General features: G+C 42.8%; 1 protein-coding gene across 1 annotated transcript; it reads left to right on the forward strand.

Annotated features, from left to right (window-relative positions):
- Positions 1 to 18: 18 nt before the first annotated feature.
- On the forward strand, positions 19 to 16,311 carry pstpip1a (proline-serine-threonine phosphatase interacting protein 1a). Its single transcript, XM_035394852.1, has 15 exons — positions 19 to 246; positions 4,788 to 4,888; positions 5,425 to 5,499; positions 6,657 to 6,691; positions 6,865 to 6,971; positions 7,407 to 7,469; positions 8,474 to 8,578; positions 9,335 to 9,380; positions 10,003 to 10,082; positions 10,511 to 10,609; positions 10,802 to 10,898; positions 13,330 to 13,423; positions 14,008 to 14,111; positions 14,922 to 15,037; positions 15,312 to 16,311. Exons 1-15 carry the CDS (start codon positions 94 to 96, stop codon positions 15,441 to 15,443), a joined length of 1,407 nt encoding a protein of 468 aa, XP_035250743.1. The 5' UTR covers positions 19 to 93; the 3' UTR covers positions 15,444 to 16,311.
- Positions 16,312 to 16,384: the final 73 nt, after the last annotated feature.

Genomic DNA, 16,384 nt, shown 5'->3' on the forward strand with positions numbered 1-16,384 from the left:
TGCTTCCTCATTTGACAATATCCTGCGTTCAGTGAGCACATTATCCACAGTGCTCCTTGCGCTTTTATTTTTTCCGCACGCTTATGTCACTTTATGCTCTTTTGCATTTATAGCTCTAGAGCTTTTGCTTGCAGGACCATATTTATTTGCATTATCAAATTAAGGTGCTGTAAAAAAAAGTTGATTAGTTTAAACCACAGACCTCTTCTCGGAATGACATCGTTGCAGTTCAAAGATGCTTTTTGGGTGAGTAACTGTCTGCTTTTTCGCCGTATGTCGCCAGTGATACGGACTGACAATGCAGGTCTCGGTATCGGGTGGAAGTAATTTTCTGTATAATAATATTTATAGCTGATTGAAGCAATCATATTTTACTTTGACTAAAGTGAAATACGCGCCGAGGTCTCCAAGATGAGATTTGAGTACCTGTATCGTCCAATGAAATGCATACTTAAAATTGTATATGTATATGTCAACATCGCATTGTTTGAGGATAGGTACATATAAACACATTTTTAAGTACTTGAATGATTTAAAACTCAATCTATGCAATTACCGGATAACCGTGTTCCACCACGTTCAGAGCGGAAGCGTCAACTGAAATTTCCCCAAAAATAAGGTCTGCAGAGGGCCAATGTGGAAAGCGAACGTTAAGTTTTTGTCAACTGGTGTGCATCATCGTTTCAACTTAAACATCTAGCTTTTTAATATGGGTGCTGCTGAGAGGCAGACTCAGAACGTATTATACTTAGTAGGCTATACACTATTGCTGGCCTTACACCTCGTATCTTACTGTGAAATTCACTGAAATGTGCGAAATAAGCAAATTCATCAACGTTTATGTTTTAATGTATTATGATTCCAACATGAATTTAGTTGTGACAGCGGTGTTCAGCTAGAAAATATAATAAGATTTTAATGAGTTTCATTACAAGAGCAGGGCATTATCCCTAGGCTCAACATTTTGCCAATAGACCATAGGCATCGACCATTGCACTGTTAAGCCTGGTGTTGAACAAACAAGGATGTTGCACTCTGAGTCCTGGTAAGCTGTTGCGTGTACGGTGTAGGCTACTAATAGCTCTGTATGGGAAATAACACTTCTATCTTACCTTTGATGATTTTCCACGTAGCCCTCTTATCTTGTTGACATTTCAGTTTGAAATGCCTGCTGAAATTAACAATATTAATCCCTTTTAAAACGTGTGAAACTTGGATCAAATCCCCCTCCTTCCCTATGACAACTGATAATGACATTGTATATTTTGAATGCGATAAATAACTCAATAGCTGGTAATTTACAGAGGAATTAAAAAAAAATTTTCATTGTTTTTTTTTTTTTTAAACCCAGTGTTTTGCTGAACAATTTAGATTTTTTTGGCATTTTCCACATTAAATATTGTATATAATAGAAATGACAAAATATATCAAAAAAGTTTCCCTAAATTAGCAGCTATTTTGGTTATGAAGCACCATGTTAAAATCAGTTGCTATATCTGTAAGTTAAGTTGGTTAAAAAAAAGGGGGGGGGGGGGGGGAATATGAAATATGTGCAGGAAATATGTAACTTAGAGAAAATGGCCATTAAAGCTAATGTTGTGCTTGGTTATACTTGACACGGCTGCTATAAAACAAGTTAACTATTTAAAGTTTCTTATTATTTAGGATATTTTATGAAACTATAGTAGTTGTAGAAGCTAAATAACATCTCAAAATTCACCTATCCAACCAAAATAACTCTTTTCACCTGTGGTGCCCTCCCCTTCATGCAATATTTAATATGGTAGATTGGCATAGATGGCAAAAATGTGTTTTTTCTTTTTTTGTTGTTGTTGTTTTATTTTTGTTATTGCAATTGTGGAAAAAATCTTTTAACATGTTTTCAAAGACAGTATACCAATAACATTGAAGTATTAGTTATCAAACTAATATATTAGTAATCAAATATCTGCAGTAATGGTAATTCATTCACCATGAATTGATCAATCAATCAGATCAATGTAACCTTGACATCACAATATTTAGGTGAAGTATGGAGAGATAAGGAGTGGCACGGTGGTGGGTTCGAATCTCAGCCTGTACCTTTCTGTGTGGAGTTTGCATGTTCTCCCTGTGCCCATGTGGGCTTCCTCTGGGTACTCCGGTTTCCTCCCACAGTCTAAAGACATGCAGATAGGCTAATTGGAGACTCTAAATTGGCCATAGAAATTGCCTTTAGATATGAGTGTGTAAGTGAATGGTGAGTGAATGGTGTGTGTGCCCTGCGATAGATTGGCGACCTGTCCAGGGTGTATTCCTGCCTCTTGCTAGGCTCCAGCACCTCCCGTGACCCTGACCAGGATAAGCGGGTATAGATAATGAATGGATGGACATGTAGATCAAGGCATGTGTAAGATTCACAACCACATTAAGACTTCAATCCCAGTTGAAGAGGCTATGTCATTCCACTGGCTTATTAACCCTTCACTCTGTTAACTCTGGCATGGACAACCATATACAACCAGGGATCAGGCACAAGAACTCAGGTGTTCCCCTCCACAGCTGTTGCTGTGTGGGGAGGGTGCAGTTGCTGCACTCACTCAAAAGTGTCTTTTTATGTGAAAGGTTGAGGGATTCATCTATCAATGAATAGTTGATATGCAATGCAAAAAAAAAAAACAGTACAACACACATTTGCTACTTAACTGGGATCCTTGCACTAGTTCTTCCTTCTGTCTAACTATGCATGAAAACCCTTATCTACACCATTCAACCATTCTGAAGAGTAGTCACATTCCTCAATAAAAATGTGCCATCAGCGCCTTTAATGCTTGGAAAGAGCAACAGATTTGAGTAAATATTCTACCTTTACCCTGTCTGAAGTTCAGAGAGATAAAATGCATTTCAGAATTTCATCACATGTGGATTGATGTATTAAGGAGTTTAAAGTGTAATGACCACAAAATCAATATATAGTACAAATTTAGGACAAGAAGGGCAGTTATTATTATTTAATTCTTTTTGTTTTTTTCCCATTGGTGCAAATAACAGATTACAGTTTTTGTTTAGTTGTGACCAGGAGAGAAAGAAATCCATTATTTCTTCAGACATTCATATTTCAGTATAGTTTCACCAGACTGATCAGGAAGTGACTTAGGACAAATTTGGCCTGGTATTTTATCTTGAATAATATTTCTGCGGTACCTACAAAGATGTGAATATAGCAATGAATATTACAAAGGTGAATTCAGATAAATGACTTCTTTAAGGGCAAAATTAACAATCCAACAGCAGAGCTACACCACCAACATAGGAAAAGCGTGAATAGAAACAGGCTTGTCACCTCTGTTAACAGCCCATTTGATACTATGTGGGCAAGCGTAAATACCACAACTTACCTTGTCATGGTACTTTCGATTACAAGATTATACCTTGCGCAAGACAACTGCCATCTGACAGCCCTATTTTGGCACACTTGCAATAGATTGTGGGTTAACTGTAATCTCTCTCCTTGCTTTTGAACATTGCTCCCCATTTTTGGTCCAATTTTCCTTCCTTCATTGTCCAAGAACAGTTGTTTAATCCCCATTTTCTCCCCACATGCTTCAAAGGCCAAATGCTGTCGTGAGCCCATCCCATCGTTGCCGTATCTTTGGTAACTTCAGGTGGGGCACAGACCCACTGAAAGGCCTGCAGAGAGCTGCTGCTTCTTTTCACTCCCAAGTCCACTGACTGAATGGTGCAGTCAGTTACAGGAGGCTGCACTGCTTATACAGTTACACAGTGCTTCAGGCAGAGAACAGCCTGCCAACTAACACCATCCCTCCATGGGGTGACACTGTGGTCAGCTGTGTCACCTGGCAACAATAGGGACTGGGACAGTCAGGTGTTTGATTCTGGACCCGGTGACTCTTTACTGCTTTACTGCTGATTTGTGGAAGTTGTTCGTCCCATCCAGACTCATTTGAAGCTAAGCTCAGCAATGTGTATGGATATTATTAAACACAATATGTCTCTTTGTGCACAGTACAGATGTCTCAGCTTGTTTATTCTTTGTTCCAAAAAAACAGAAATAGGAAATTGTGACGCTTCCTGTCAATATAAAACAGTTTTTTTTTTTAGTTGAATCATTCAGCTGCCCTGGGGGGTGATTTTCTGACAGTCCTTTGGGGGATGGGTGTCATGAGCCAGGAAGCGTAACTGTTCACTTCTAGGTTATATTTAGCCTGCAAGATGCTGCAGAACATTTTAAAGAAGGGGCTGATGGGAGGTGAAGTCCACAGCTCATCCAACAGTCTAAATCTCAGGAGCTCACCTCCCAATAGGCTCTCGTGAAGTGTTTGCAGCAGCCCTGTCAGGTGAAGACAGCCCAGGTCTGGGTGTGGTCACCTAGACCAACTCCCTGCTGTAACCTGCCCCTGAAAACCCTCTGTTTGAGGAATTCTGGGTAACACCCTTTTTGGCTGTTGAGTCATTGACCTGAAGTGATCAGTGAAAAGTATTCGTTTAGTAATAACATTTCATTTCTCCCCCTGTCAGCTTTAAATTTGATGACTGACAGTCATTGAGAGATGTTACAGAAAAGAGTGGGGGATGGGGAGCGCTCAGTGTTATCTCAGAACAGGAATCTCACTTGAGACCCCCTCCCTTCCATTTTTGCATTTCATTTGCGTTTCGGGGCCATAAATAACACCGTGGGTTTGGGTCAATTTTTAGGGGAAGTCCCGTTTTTTAGGTGGCCCATTCCTTGGGCGGTTGTCAGCATTAAAGGATTGTTAACGTGGTCCTGCTGATCTGTCCCTCCACAGGGAGGAGACTTCACCAGCCATCCTGGGTACGAGGCCCTGACTCAGAGAATGAGAGACGGCCGACGTGCCTGCAGGGATTTCGAGGATCTCCTGAAGATGAGGTACATTCCACAGGAGATTACACACACAGCCTACGAGCACACAGACGAGGCCCAGGACCTACTCTAACTTTCATCATCCTGAACCTGCACCATTAACAATAAGCCTTGTCATTGTCAATGAGGTTCCTGCCTTCAGAAGCTCAAAGCTCACTTCTGTCTTAAGAGCACCTGACCACATAGAATGTGGTTGTGTCTCATTTGTGCATCCCACCTGAAACCATTTCGAGAGTTACGAGTTACGTGCATTTCATCTATTGTGAAATGCACGTAGGGCCTGAGAGGGCACACTGTTAAAGTGAGTCAAGCAAAAAGAAGTCCTCTGCCAACAAATGACTCCTAACTTACACTGGAGAACTTGTTAATTCTGTAAATCTCTGTCATTTCTTGGGGCCACCATAGATACATAAGTCACTCACCTTCATCACTCTGGATAAGAAGTAATGAGAAGTAATGTTACGTAATGACCTATGTCCCCACAGTCCCCACTAGTTATGAGTTGCCATTCGAGGGTGTCTGTGTGTTTCTGTCCTACACAGGGCACAGGCAGAGGAGCGCTATGGCAAGGAGTTGCTGATGATAGCAGGGAAGGCAGGGGGTCAGACTGAGATCTGGTGAGACCTCACGTACACACACAGGCACACACAGACACGCACACGCGCACACACAAACACACACATGCACGCGCACGCCCACACAGACACGCACACGCGCACACACACACACACACACACATGCATGCGCACGCCCACACACATGCATGCACACACACACACACACACTCAGGCATACACAGAGAGGCACACGTAGCCACCAATTTTCATAGATTTTACCTCCAGGAAATGAAAAGTGCAGGCAGTGCAGCTTATTCAAATGAATAGCGCCATGTCTTTCCCTGGCAAAAACACAGCAAGAGCAGCGAATGATATCAGAGATCAAAGTTAATGGTTGGACGCTTTCTTGAGCAGAGTCAAACATGTTCTCATGTATGGTGAACTGTTATGACACTGTCAGATATTTTGCATTTTAAATAGCAACTATGAGCTTAAAAACATAAGCTTTCACATAAAAAACACAGGTATTACACAAAAGCAGGCCGCATATACAAATATGTATTTACAAAAGAAATGCAAAGAAGCCAATGACAAATAATTCCAAACTGAACTGTGCCAATGGTCAGTGAACTTGCCTTGTTGAATGAAAATGACGCTTCCTTGTTCTACTACATGTTCTACTCTCTTTGGTGCAGTGATTAATTTGCCTGAATTAAGGTGTGGATTCATTCAGGCTAATTTATTAACACATTATTAGTCAGTGTGAATGCAAATATTATGGCTTCGAAAGTCTGTTTTTTTTTTTGTTAGAAGCACAAGTCAGTTTTAGTGAAGATGAAGTCTTTTCTGAAGGTATTTGGGCTTGCCCTGACCTGCATAATTGGACGCTATCTGCGGCTAATGGCATGGTGCTTGTTGGCAGCATTGCTAATGACTCAGTATCTTATCTGTTGAGACTAGTATTAGGTGCGAAGGATCGAAGGGTGGTTGATTGTTGTGTGTGTGTGTGTGTGTGTGTGTCTGAGAGAGAGAATATGAGCACACACAGAGTATTGTATGAAACGTCCCGCTTTGAATAGCTGCATGCACATTCTGAATCAATGAGACAGGGGTCCTTTCAATAAAGCCACAGGGTGTTCTGCCAAATTCAATGAATATCAACCTGCCCTGCTCTACCGTTGTTTCCTTGGCGTGACTTCCATTTCTTTTTTCGACAGCACATTGAAAGCATCATTTGACCAACTCAAGGCCCGTAAGTTGAAATTTGCTGGCGTTTATTTATTTATTTATTTATTTATTTACTTTTGTATCTTTACATTGTTATTTTTCCATCCATTTCTACCCAACATTTAGGACATATATAGTAATATAACATATATTATAAGCGTGTACTGGGTCGTCTAAAGTGTGAAAATGTCATTCTAGAGATAGAGAGCATCGGCCATTTGCACATCCAGCTGTGCGGTATGCTGAAGGAGGAAGTGAGGAGGATGGAACAGTTCCGAGAACGACAGAAAGAACAGAGAAAGAAGGCAAGAATTTGACGGTGTTTCTTCATTTTAAAAAACCCCCAGCGGGCCTCTCTCAGGGGACCCGTCGAGCTGAAGCCTGTGAATGAAACACCGGCAGTGCCAGTGGTGGCTGCGGCCAGCAGTCCTGCCACTGCGACACACAATCGCCAATAGCGCTGCCTTGAAAAGGAGGGAGGGAGGGAGGGGGGGCAGAGAGGGAGGGAGGGAGGGAGGGAGGGGGGGCAGAGGGAGGGGGGGATGAAGGGGGGGCAGAGAGGGAGGGAGGGGGGGGCAGAGAGGGAGGGAGGGAGGGAGGGGGAGGGGGGGCAGAGGGAGGGGGGGAGGGATGAAGGGGGGAGGGGAGGCAGAGAGGGAGGGAGGGGGCGGGGGGGGGCACATGTTTGCATTTGTCGTGTTTTTTTCTGGCATTAATGGTTTGTTTTTTCCTTGTACTAGTTTGAAGGAATCATAGAGAAAGTTCAGAAGATGAAGGTGTCCTCATATAAGAAGACAATGGAGGTGAGAATCTCCTAAGTGCAAAATGTGGAAAGTGTGAAAATGCGGCTCTCTTTAGAGGAACAGGAAAGAGGCACACAACCTCACACGTGCACCCAACCACTGAAACAGCCATTCACATGCACACAAACACACACAAAGAACCACACACAACCACACAAAGCCAGTAAAGAGTTGTTACCTCGCAGCTTCCATTGAACAAGTGCTGAATCAAGATCCTTTAAAATGACGTATCTCTTTAAATACATCTTGCAGGGTCTTCACGGTGTTTTAATCTGAGCAGAACTGCAGTCATTCTGTGAGATGATTTGCCAAAAGTGATTCTACCACTTATGTCATGCAGTCACAATGTGCGTGTGTGTGTGTGTATGTGTCTGTGTGTGACAACGAAAGATTTTTAAAAGCAACGCTCAAACCAAGGTGCACAGAACCTGTGGCATTCAAAATGGGTGAAGCACTCGCAGGAAGTTGCTTCACCGCATTTGCTTTCTTTATGCCTCTCTGCTCCCGCGCAACCTGCTCGACTGCAGAATGCCGCTACCCTGCATCTCCCTGCCTCTTCCGGTGAAGTCAACCGCTCACTCTGTCCCCTAAGGCTCCGCAGAAGCAGTGAGCAGGAGAGGGGCGGGGTCTGTGCAGTCCCCCCCCCCCCCCCCCCCCCAGTGAGTTATGCACAAAACGGTTCAGGAACCATTCTTACCCAGAACCACCGGGAACCTCGGTAGTTTCCAGAATGCGAAAAAAAGAATCATTTTTTCTGTTTTCACCAAACTTTGAGAACCGCAGTAATGAGAATTAGGGAGAAAGTGATAAGAAAAGAAAAGATGTGTTTTATGTAGCCTAACCTTCCCTAAATAGACAGTATTTCGAGAATCACTTCGCGAAATACGTTACTTTGCGGTATAGTGTGGCAATGGAAAAAGGCCATACAGGGACAGGTCCATTGCTGGCCCATGATTGGTAGGGATAACAGCGGGGAAACCCCTCCCCTTTTTGTGTTTCTCTAGTCCAAACGATCCTATGAGCAGAAGTGCAGGGAGGCCGACGAGGCAGAGCAAGCCGTAGAGAGGCTGGGGACCATGGCAACAGCCACGCCCAAGCAGATCGAAAAGGTAAACACCCCTTTTTTTTATTGTGTTTTGAGCCTTAACCTCTGGTTCTCAGATTTTGAATGAATACCTTTCTTTTAACCTGCCACTGTTGAAATGTTGTTTGATATATGTCCAAATTTGGAGGTTAATCATTTTTTAATTTGTCAAAACACCAACTTGGACACTTGCCAGTGTGGTATTGTTTATGGAAGGTCTCCTCAAGACCCACAAGTGGACCCTGACCTACAGTTTAGGAACTGCCTTCTATGAATTAGTGGTTCCTTAGTCGTTATGAACCACCCCTCCCTCATATCCCCGTAACAGCAAAATAACCCTTGAGAATATCAACCCCTTTCACTTTCAGTCATTAAGCAGTCATGGTGTGAGCAAGAATGGGAAATTAAACTGAACCTTGACACCAAACCAGTGAGCTCTGAGCACTTAAATACACCAATAGTCACACACTGTTCACAAGTCACCACTTCCGGGAAATGTACTGTAACAATAGCAACAAAATGCCTTTTTTTTGAATGGTGAACAGATGTTCTTTTGATGGACTTTTAAATGATGTTCTGTGGCTGTGAGGAGCAGGAAGTGAGAATGCACGCAGCAGGAAGACAGAGTACAGAGCTCTGCCTCCATAGCCTGTGGAGATGCACCCTTTCCCACCTCAGATCCCAAAAGGGAACTTGGGTTACCTTTGTTCCCTATCCGTGGCGATGAGGTCACATTTTGTGTTGGTGCGGTGTGACAGCTGTCTGTCCCCTTCTGGATCAGGCGCAGAACAAGGCCAAGCTGTGCAGAGAGACGGCCAGCGAAGCTGGTGAGTTTTCCCCATCTTTCTGGGGTTCCACTCATGTCATGTCATGTCTAATGAGTCCTTTGTGCGTTGTTGTGGGTCACTTGCCGAGTATCAGAATTTGAAACGAGAAGCTGTTGTTGCTCTAGAGCTGGAAACAGGATATGACTTCATGTATGTCCACTTTCTCGCAGGCATCGTGCTTTTAAAAGATGCGTGTATATAATTAGCAGAGGAAGTTAAATGAAAGCGCAGTCAAAACCTCACTCACCAGTGAAGCCTCCGATAAAGTTATATAAAATAGAATTTGATATAACTTTAGAAATGGAAAGATCACAAATATGTGATTACAGTGTCCTTAAATAAGCCTTCTCATGTTGATGTAGCAATGACTACTGGTACATGAACGCAATGGAGGTCTAGAAAACTGACTTTTTGAAAGAATGTTACAAAAAACTTTCAGACCATTTCTATTCTCCAGTGGACTTCAGATCTTTTATTACATTCTATTTCCTTTCTGGTAAAATGTATGTACTATGTAATTATATTATAAGATATTTCCACACGAGAAGGTGTGGTGTGTGCAGTGGGTGGTAGAAGGCGAGGGCAAACAGTAAGAATGAAACCTCGTCATCTGTTCCTGCAGAGAAGCAGTACGTGTCCAGCGTGGACCAGCTGGACAGCGTTCGTCAGGACTGGGAGAGCACACACCGCAGCACCTGTGAGGTACCCCCATGGCTTCGCTTCCCCATTTTTCACTGACCATGTGATCTGGGGGTCACAAGCTCATTGCAAATTCACACCTAAGACGGCAATTTAAGGCCGTGGTCTGTGGGGGTGGTCCACAGGCACTGATGGGTTATGAAACCAGAAGGACAAAAATGCCCTAGCGCTAGCAGTGTGGCAGAAATTAGTCAAATGCGTGTGGTGACAGTGAGAACGCTGTGGAAGACTCTATCAACAACAATAGACATCCTTTTCTTCAGAACCCAGTTAAATTGTTCCAGTTGACATCAGATGTCTACACTTCCTTCCTCTCTCAGAAACTCTGCCCCTGTCCCCCCCCCCCCCCCCCCCCCCCCCCCCGGGCACTTCCTGCCCTCCCACCAGCCAATCCAGGCGACCACGCGATTAACCAGATGACCTGTTTTCAGGTGTTCCAGCAGCAGGAGGAAGACCGCATCAACATCCTGAGAAACGCCATGTGGGTCCACTGCAACCACTTCTCCATGCAGTGCGTCAAAGATGACGAGGTTGGTCCTGCCGTGGGTGTCAGAGCCCAGGGCCTCGTCCCACTTCGAACCCGATTTAAAATAAACCGTTGTAAATATCCTATAGTTTCTACACACGAACAATCACCCGCTTCCAGCCTGCTCATTTTAAAAGCAGAGAGGTATGAGACGCAGTGGAAAGCGTGTGAGGACTAACTAACACTGTGTTTGCAGTTATACGAGAAGGTGAGAAACAGTCTTGAGGAGTGCGACATCACTGCTGACATCAACGGCTTCATCGAGCTTAAGCAGACCGGACCGAATCCACCAGGTAAGCAGCCATGTTGTGTCTGCTAGAATCACTCTCAGTCTAAACAAATGTACTTTCACATTAACAGTCCTAGTGTTGTTGAAAAGTGACTTGGCCCTGTGTTTTGTAATCTTACCATTTTACAATGTCATGCAAACTTTGTGTCAGATCAAAGTGTCAAATATTTCAAATTGCCTCATGGAACACATTGAAATTCATGTAGAAAACTGCTGGTGAGTAACTACAGGAAGCATATTTCTCCAGAAAACATATGTTTATACTTGCTTCTGAACTGAATTTGAGTAAATGTACAAGTGATTGTATATTTGCCACGTACAATAAATACTGAATGTAAAATACATATTGTACATACATACATAGAGAACTTCTTTATCCCCATGGGGACATTTCCCTTGCAGCATGTTACATTCACATTTACGAACAGACATTTATACCAAGAAACATACAATCATTCACACAACAGAAAGGCTGGGCAGCGAAATACATACATACCAATACAAATTGGACATATAGACGCCTATTCAATCAATCTTGACTGTGAGAAAGCCATCCACACATATGTTTGGCCTGTCCATGTACTGCATGCTTATACACACAGGGCCAAGTGACTTGAAAGAACTGAGGAAATATTGGGTAACATTGCTTTGGAATACATCTTATTTAATTTCGGTGAGGCAAGATAGCCTATATTGTTTGTAGTACCGTAACTTGGCGTCATTTTGATATCAATACTTTTAATGGCAGGCCTGGATTTTGGGAGTCTGAATGAACGAGTTATAGACGGTGTATGTCTTGTATGCGTGAGTAACTTGGCATTTTTGTACGTTGAAAACGTGTTTTTTATGAGATATCATTTCTTTTTACAAAGCGTTTTATTATGAGAGTGAGAAATGCGAAGTGAGTGAGGTTGTGGGTTATGGCTATCCTTGTGTGAATTTGTACAGTCTGATGAGCGTGTACCGTTTAGCAGTTTCAGTTTGCTATATTTGTAAAACAGTGGCTGACATGATCACAGACTATAGCGCGAAGTAAATGAAGTGACCATGAGCGAGCTTAGTTTCCTTATATATAACAGTCGCTATAAAGCGTTAGCCGTTAAAGTGGAGGGTTAAGTAACGTGTGAAATCTATTGCGCTGATGTGCTTTTCTCGTGTTCAGTACTAGTAGTTATAATTATCAGTGAGTCATGATTTGAAATGTAATGTTTTAAAGGGGAGTTGCAGAATGTACATACGTAGTAATTGTTTGTATGTGGCTAGATAGAGAACAGGGCGAGGTAACATGAATGTAGAAACATGGCGTTTGCTGATAAGAAGGTTTTGTACGGTAGCCAAGTGAAGAAATATAGTTAGTAGAAATGGCACAGTGGTGAACTGGTGTAACTTTTTAATAAAAGGAATACATTTGCCGTCATGAAATGCGTATGGGTGGCCGTGAGTGAGTTTTGGTAAAGCAAAATATAAGCGTAAGAAAACGAGGAAATTATCTGCCTGAGGGCGAGGTGGGATTCATTCCTTCAACCGGAGGTTTACCAGTCTGTGACTTTGTTAGTGCAGCACCATGACATAGCTATGCAATGCGTGAAATATCATTAGCAAACCTGTCCGTGGTTTTAAAGAAGAACACAGGCCAGTAAGCACAGAGGAGCTCCCCTTGAATCCATATGGCTTTGCAATATTGTAGCCGGTTAATAACTGAACGTGCAGACGGTACATCATAATGCAGTGTATACGTTCGGTGAACGGCGGGTAGATATGGTGCAAAAGCAATAATTGAGAAGTAGTAGACAATTATTAGTGAGGGTAAAAGCAGGTTAAAGAAACGTGTTCCTAGCTGGGCTTGAACCTAGGACCCTATGTTCCTAAGACTGGGTTCCATACAGACTGCGCGTGTATGCGAGTTTTTGATTGGGTGTCGTGTAGGTGAAGATTTGGCTGGTGTCGGTAAAATGTCCAATGGGGAGACATGTTGTTAGTGGGATAGGCGGCAGGAAAAATAAGAATGAGAAGAAAAAGAAGAAAAAGAAGAAGAAGAAGAAGGAGAAAACGCAAAATCCCCTTAGTTTGGGGCTTTATTGTGTGGACATGTGAAGTTGTTTATGAATTCTGTCTGTTGAAATGGGGTGAGAATGTACAGAATGTAATGTTTTTAAGGGCTGAGTGTCTGTGGCTGTTGTGGTTATTTCTGTGGGGAACCCTGAAAAGTGCCAAACTCTCGGTGCTGTATAGGTATGGGGCATGCGGCAGGATGGCATACCTGCCATCCCAATAATGACCCATCTTAAATGATAGCTAAATCATTTTTTATTATGTGTTTTATGGCATCAATAAGCATAGTTTCACGTTTCAGAAGAGATGGCAGCTCCATGCTGCCTACAGTATTTCAGCTGGGCAGCCCCCTCTCATAAATACCCCCATCCTGGTCTCCCCAGCACCCATTGTGTTTGAGAATTACTACGACAGGGCGCACCCCCCGGACAGCAACGGCAGCATGCGTTTTGGAGGCGCAGGGGCAGTGATTAAAAGGTCAGTGCCACCGGCTCTCTGGACAAGGGTTGCCAGATTGGGAGAAGGTTGGATGCAATTTTGGGGTTCAATGTGAGGAGAGAGCAGGGGAGATACAGAAACAGCTTATGAAATAGGTCAGAGGCCAAATCATTGCATAGAATCTTTGAAGCTCTTTAAATAAATAAAAAATTGCTCATAGACTACAAATGTATTAGAGCTTCCCTCACAACCCTGATGGGACCTGGGTACCCATAGCTTTCCATGTAGTTTTTTGTCTCACGTGATAGACAAGTGAAGCTTCTTCAAAGTTTTCCAATTGATACAAAACATTTATCTGAGATCAACACTAGCATGGTATGTTTGAAAACAAATTGGAGATCTTTCTCAGCATGTAAGCCCACATCAGATTCCGAATGATTGTTGCAAATGTGTTCCAACGCTTGAAAGCATTGCACAATATTCATGACAGTTACTTACTGTATCTCTGAAAATGAGTCACAGAGTATTTTCCTGTTTCATTAATGCAACAAGTTGCACAATGTACTTTTTTTTGGTCTTTTTTCAACATTAAAAACACTCTCAACGTTTGCTTCCGTTTTTAGGTTTTCAAATCTATTGCAAGGATCCTGTACCGTTGCCTCGAAAGCAAACACCAGTGAGAGCTCTGAACACATTCCGCCACCTAGTGGTCAGAACATATGGCATGGTTTGTATGCAAGGCTCACAAATGTATTTTTTAAATTGTCACTTACCTACATTTTCTGTCTCGGTTTTAAAAGATATTGTAGGAATCAACCCAAAATGACTTTAAGAGACAGTTCATCCAAAGCAGAAATAAAGCCACCCAAATATATAATGACAAGGTTACTCAGGAACATCCACAGACCTTGTAGATCACGGTTTCATTTACTGTACTACTTTCTACCGAAGTATGTCTGTTGTGTATATTGGCGCAAAGTCTCAGCTGAAGAGCGTAAGTTTTCTGGGGCAAATTGTCAAAATAGTTTTAAAACATTGTTTTAACAATGTTGACACTTCGCCCCAGAACACTGGCATGCTCTGGTTCAGACTTTTTGTGGATATAAATTATATAAAACGTCACCTGTTGTATCGGTGACCTATAGCAGATATCTAGAAAACTCTGGATGGATAGATAGCACTTTAGTTAAGTGGAAACATAGCTGGATTTCATTTTTGGGTGAACTGCCGTTTTAATTGAGTGCAGTTTAGCATGTTTTTCCACCTATCAACCACTAGAGGGAACTTTTATTCCTCATTCTGGTTCCTACATTGTCCTCTGCTACAAACAATTAAAAACTGCATATTAGTAATACTGTAACAGTAATCAATAACAATACTCAGCGGAAATGCTTCTAATACTCAGCTTTTGTAATACTTTTGTGTGCTTATTAAGCTCTGGAAATTCTCTTGCACTGTTCTTGACTGCCTTGGTTTATCCCAGGAACTGAACTAAAGCTGTCGCTTCTTTCATTTTAATTTCTGGAACATTTTGAAGACTCCTGTGAGGAGACAGATGGAGCATATGCTTCCATACCTGCCCTGCAGGGGAAACCCAGAACAGAGACAGTGGAGGATGGTGGATATATAGCACTATACGACTACATTGCAAAGGTGAGCTACAGTCTTCAGTAGGTGACTTTCACCAGTAGTTTCCGACAGAGTATATAGAACACTAGTACTGACACACATCCGTTACATGTGTGTTGCTCTGAGCCTTTGACTTGCAGTGTGCTAAGAAGTGGCACATGCTCATCTTTTGTCAGAGGAGGTTGCAGTGAACGTTGCAGAGTTCACCTGATTGGGCATTCCAAACTGGGGAGAAAAGGGGAAAGGACATTAAAATAAAAAAGAATGAAGCCTTGGTTTCATCGTCCTCCTTCCTCAGAATGAAGACGAGCTGTCCATCTCGACGGGGGACGTTGTCATAGTGACCGAGCAGGGCGAGGACGGCTGGTGGATGGCGGAGAGGAATGGACAGACAGGACTGGTTCCAGGATCATACCTGGCCCAACCTTGATCTCTCTCATACACGTGTACACACATGTTTACATGTGCAGACAGAGACACACACACACACACACACACACGTCAACACTGGGCTGTGAAAATACCCTTATTGGTATAACATAAATGGCCTAAGATGGCCCATTCGTTTTAACTGTACATAAAAAGGGGAAAATACATAAGATTCATGGAGGAAATTACCAACGATGCAGCAGAGAGGGAGCAAAACTGCACAGGCCTGACATACGTGCACACATATGCCCCATTACTCGCGTGATGTCATCAGAGACGGACAGGAATCTCCTCCAGCCTGCGATCCAGCCCTGGCCCCCCGAGGCTGTCGGTCACCCAATTCGTTTCCACGGCAATCATGGCTGATCACACACTGAACAACTCTGAGAGAAAAGTCTAGCAATTATTTATTTAAAAGAATGGGCCATAAAGTGCAGGCGTTAGCCTGTGTCTCCATCTCATAAACCAAAGAACGCAGGGGCAGACTGCGAGCCTTCTTGTTCATTACGCAGATTTTGGCTGAGAATATTTCTCCCTGCTTTACTGCACATCCAAAGAGCTTTCTGCAGGTGAACTGAGGCGCCGTCTCTGACCTGCCTTCAGATTTCATGTGTCCATGCATTTACAATAGACCTTCATATGGTTCCCAATCTTTATTCCTCACCAGCTTTGCGGATCAAACTGTTTTCCTGTCATCTGTGGTGTGCTCTTGAAGACTCCAGCAAGATCTGTTTCAGACCTCTGTATTCAGCTGTAATCTACTTATTTATAATATTTTTTGTTTCGTTTTTAAAATGAACTGGGGTATGCTTTTTCCAGCAGTTACTAATGGTCGAAAAATAAATATATTCTGGAAAGACTGCACTTTACCACTTTAGTGATGTACTGTAATGTGTCCACCAGATGGTGCTGTTACGCAGTTTTGTTAATTGTCATCCACCC

Source organism: Anguilla anguilla, chromosome 16 (assembly GCF_013347855.1).
Source record: "Anguilla anguilla isolate fAngAng1 chromosome 16, fAngAng1.pri, whole genome shotgun sequence".
NCBI lineage: Eukaryota > Metazoa > Chordata > Actinopteri > Anguilliformes > Anguillidae > Anguilla > Anguilla anguilla.

Excerpts from the sequence above, each read along its gene's own strand:
- pstpip1a (XM_035394852.1), top strand. The coding sequence starts at position 94 with ATGCTCTTTTGCATTTATAGCTCTAGAGCTTTTGCTTGCAGGACCATA. Across the intron at positions 247-4,787 it reads AGTTCAAAGATGCTTTTTGG|GGAGGAGACTTCACCAGCCA; the intron begins GTGAGTAACTGT and ends GTCCCTCCACAG. Across the intron at positions 9,381-10,002 it reads AGAGACGGCCAGCGAAGCTG|AGAAGCAGTACGTGTCCAGC; the intron begins GTGAGTTTTCCC and ends CTGTTCCTGCAG.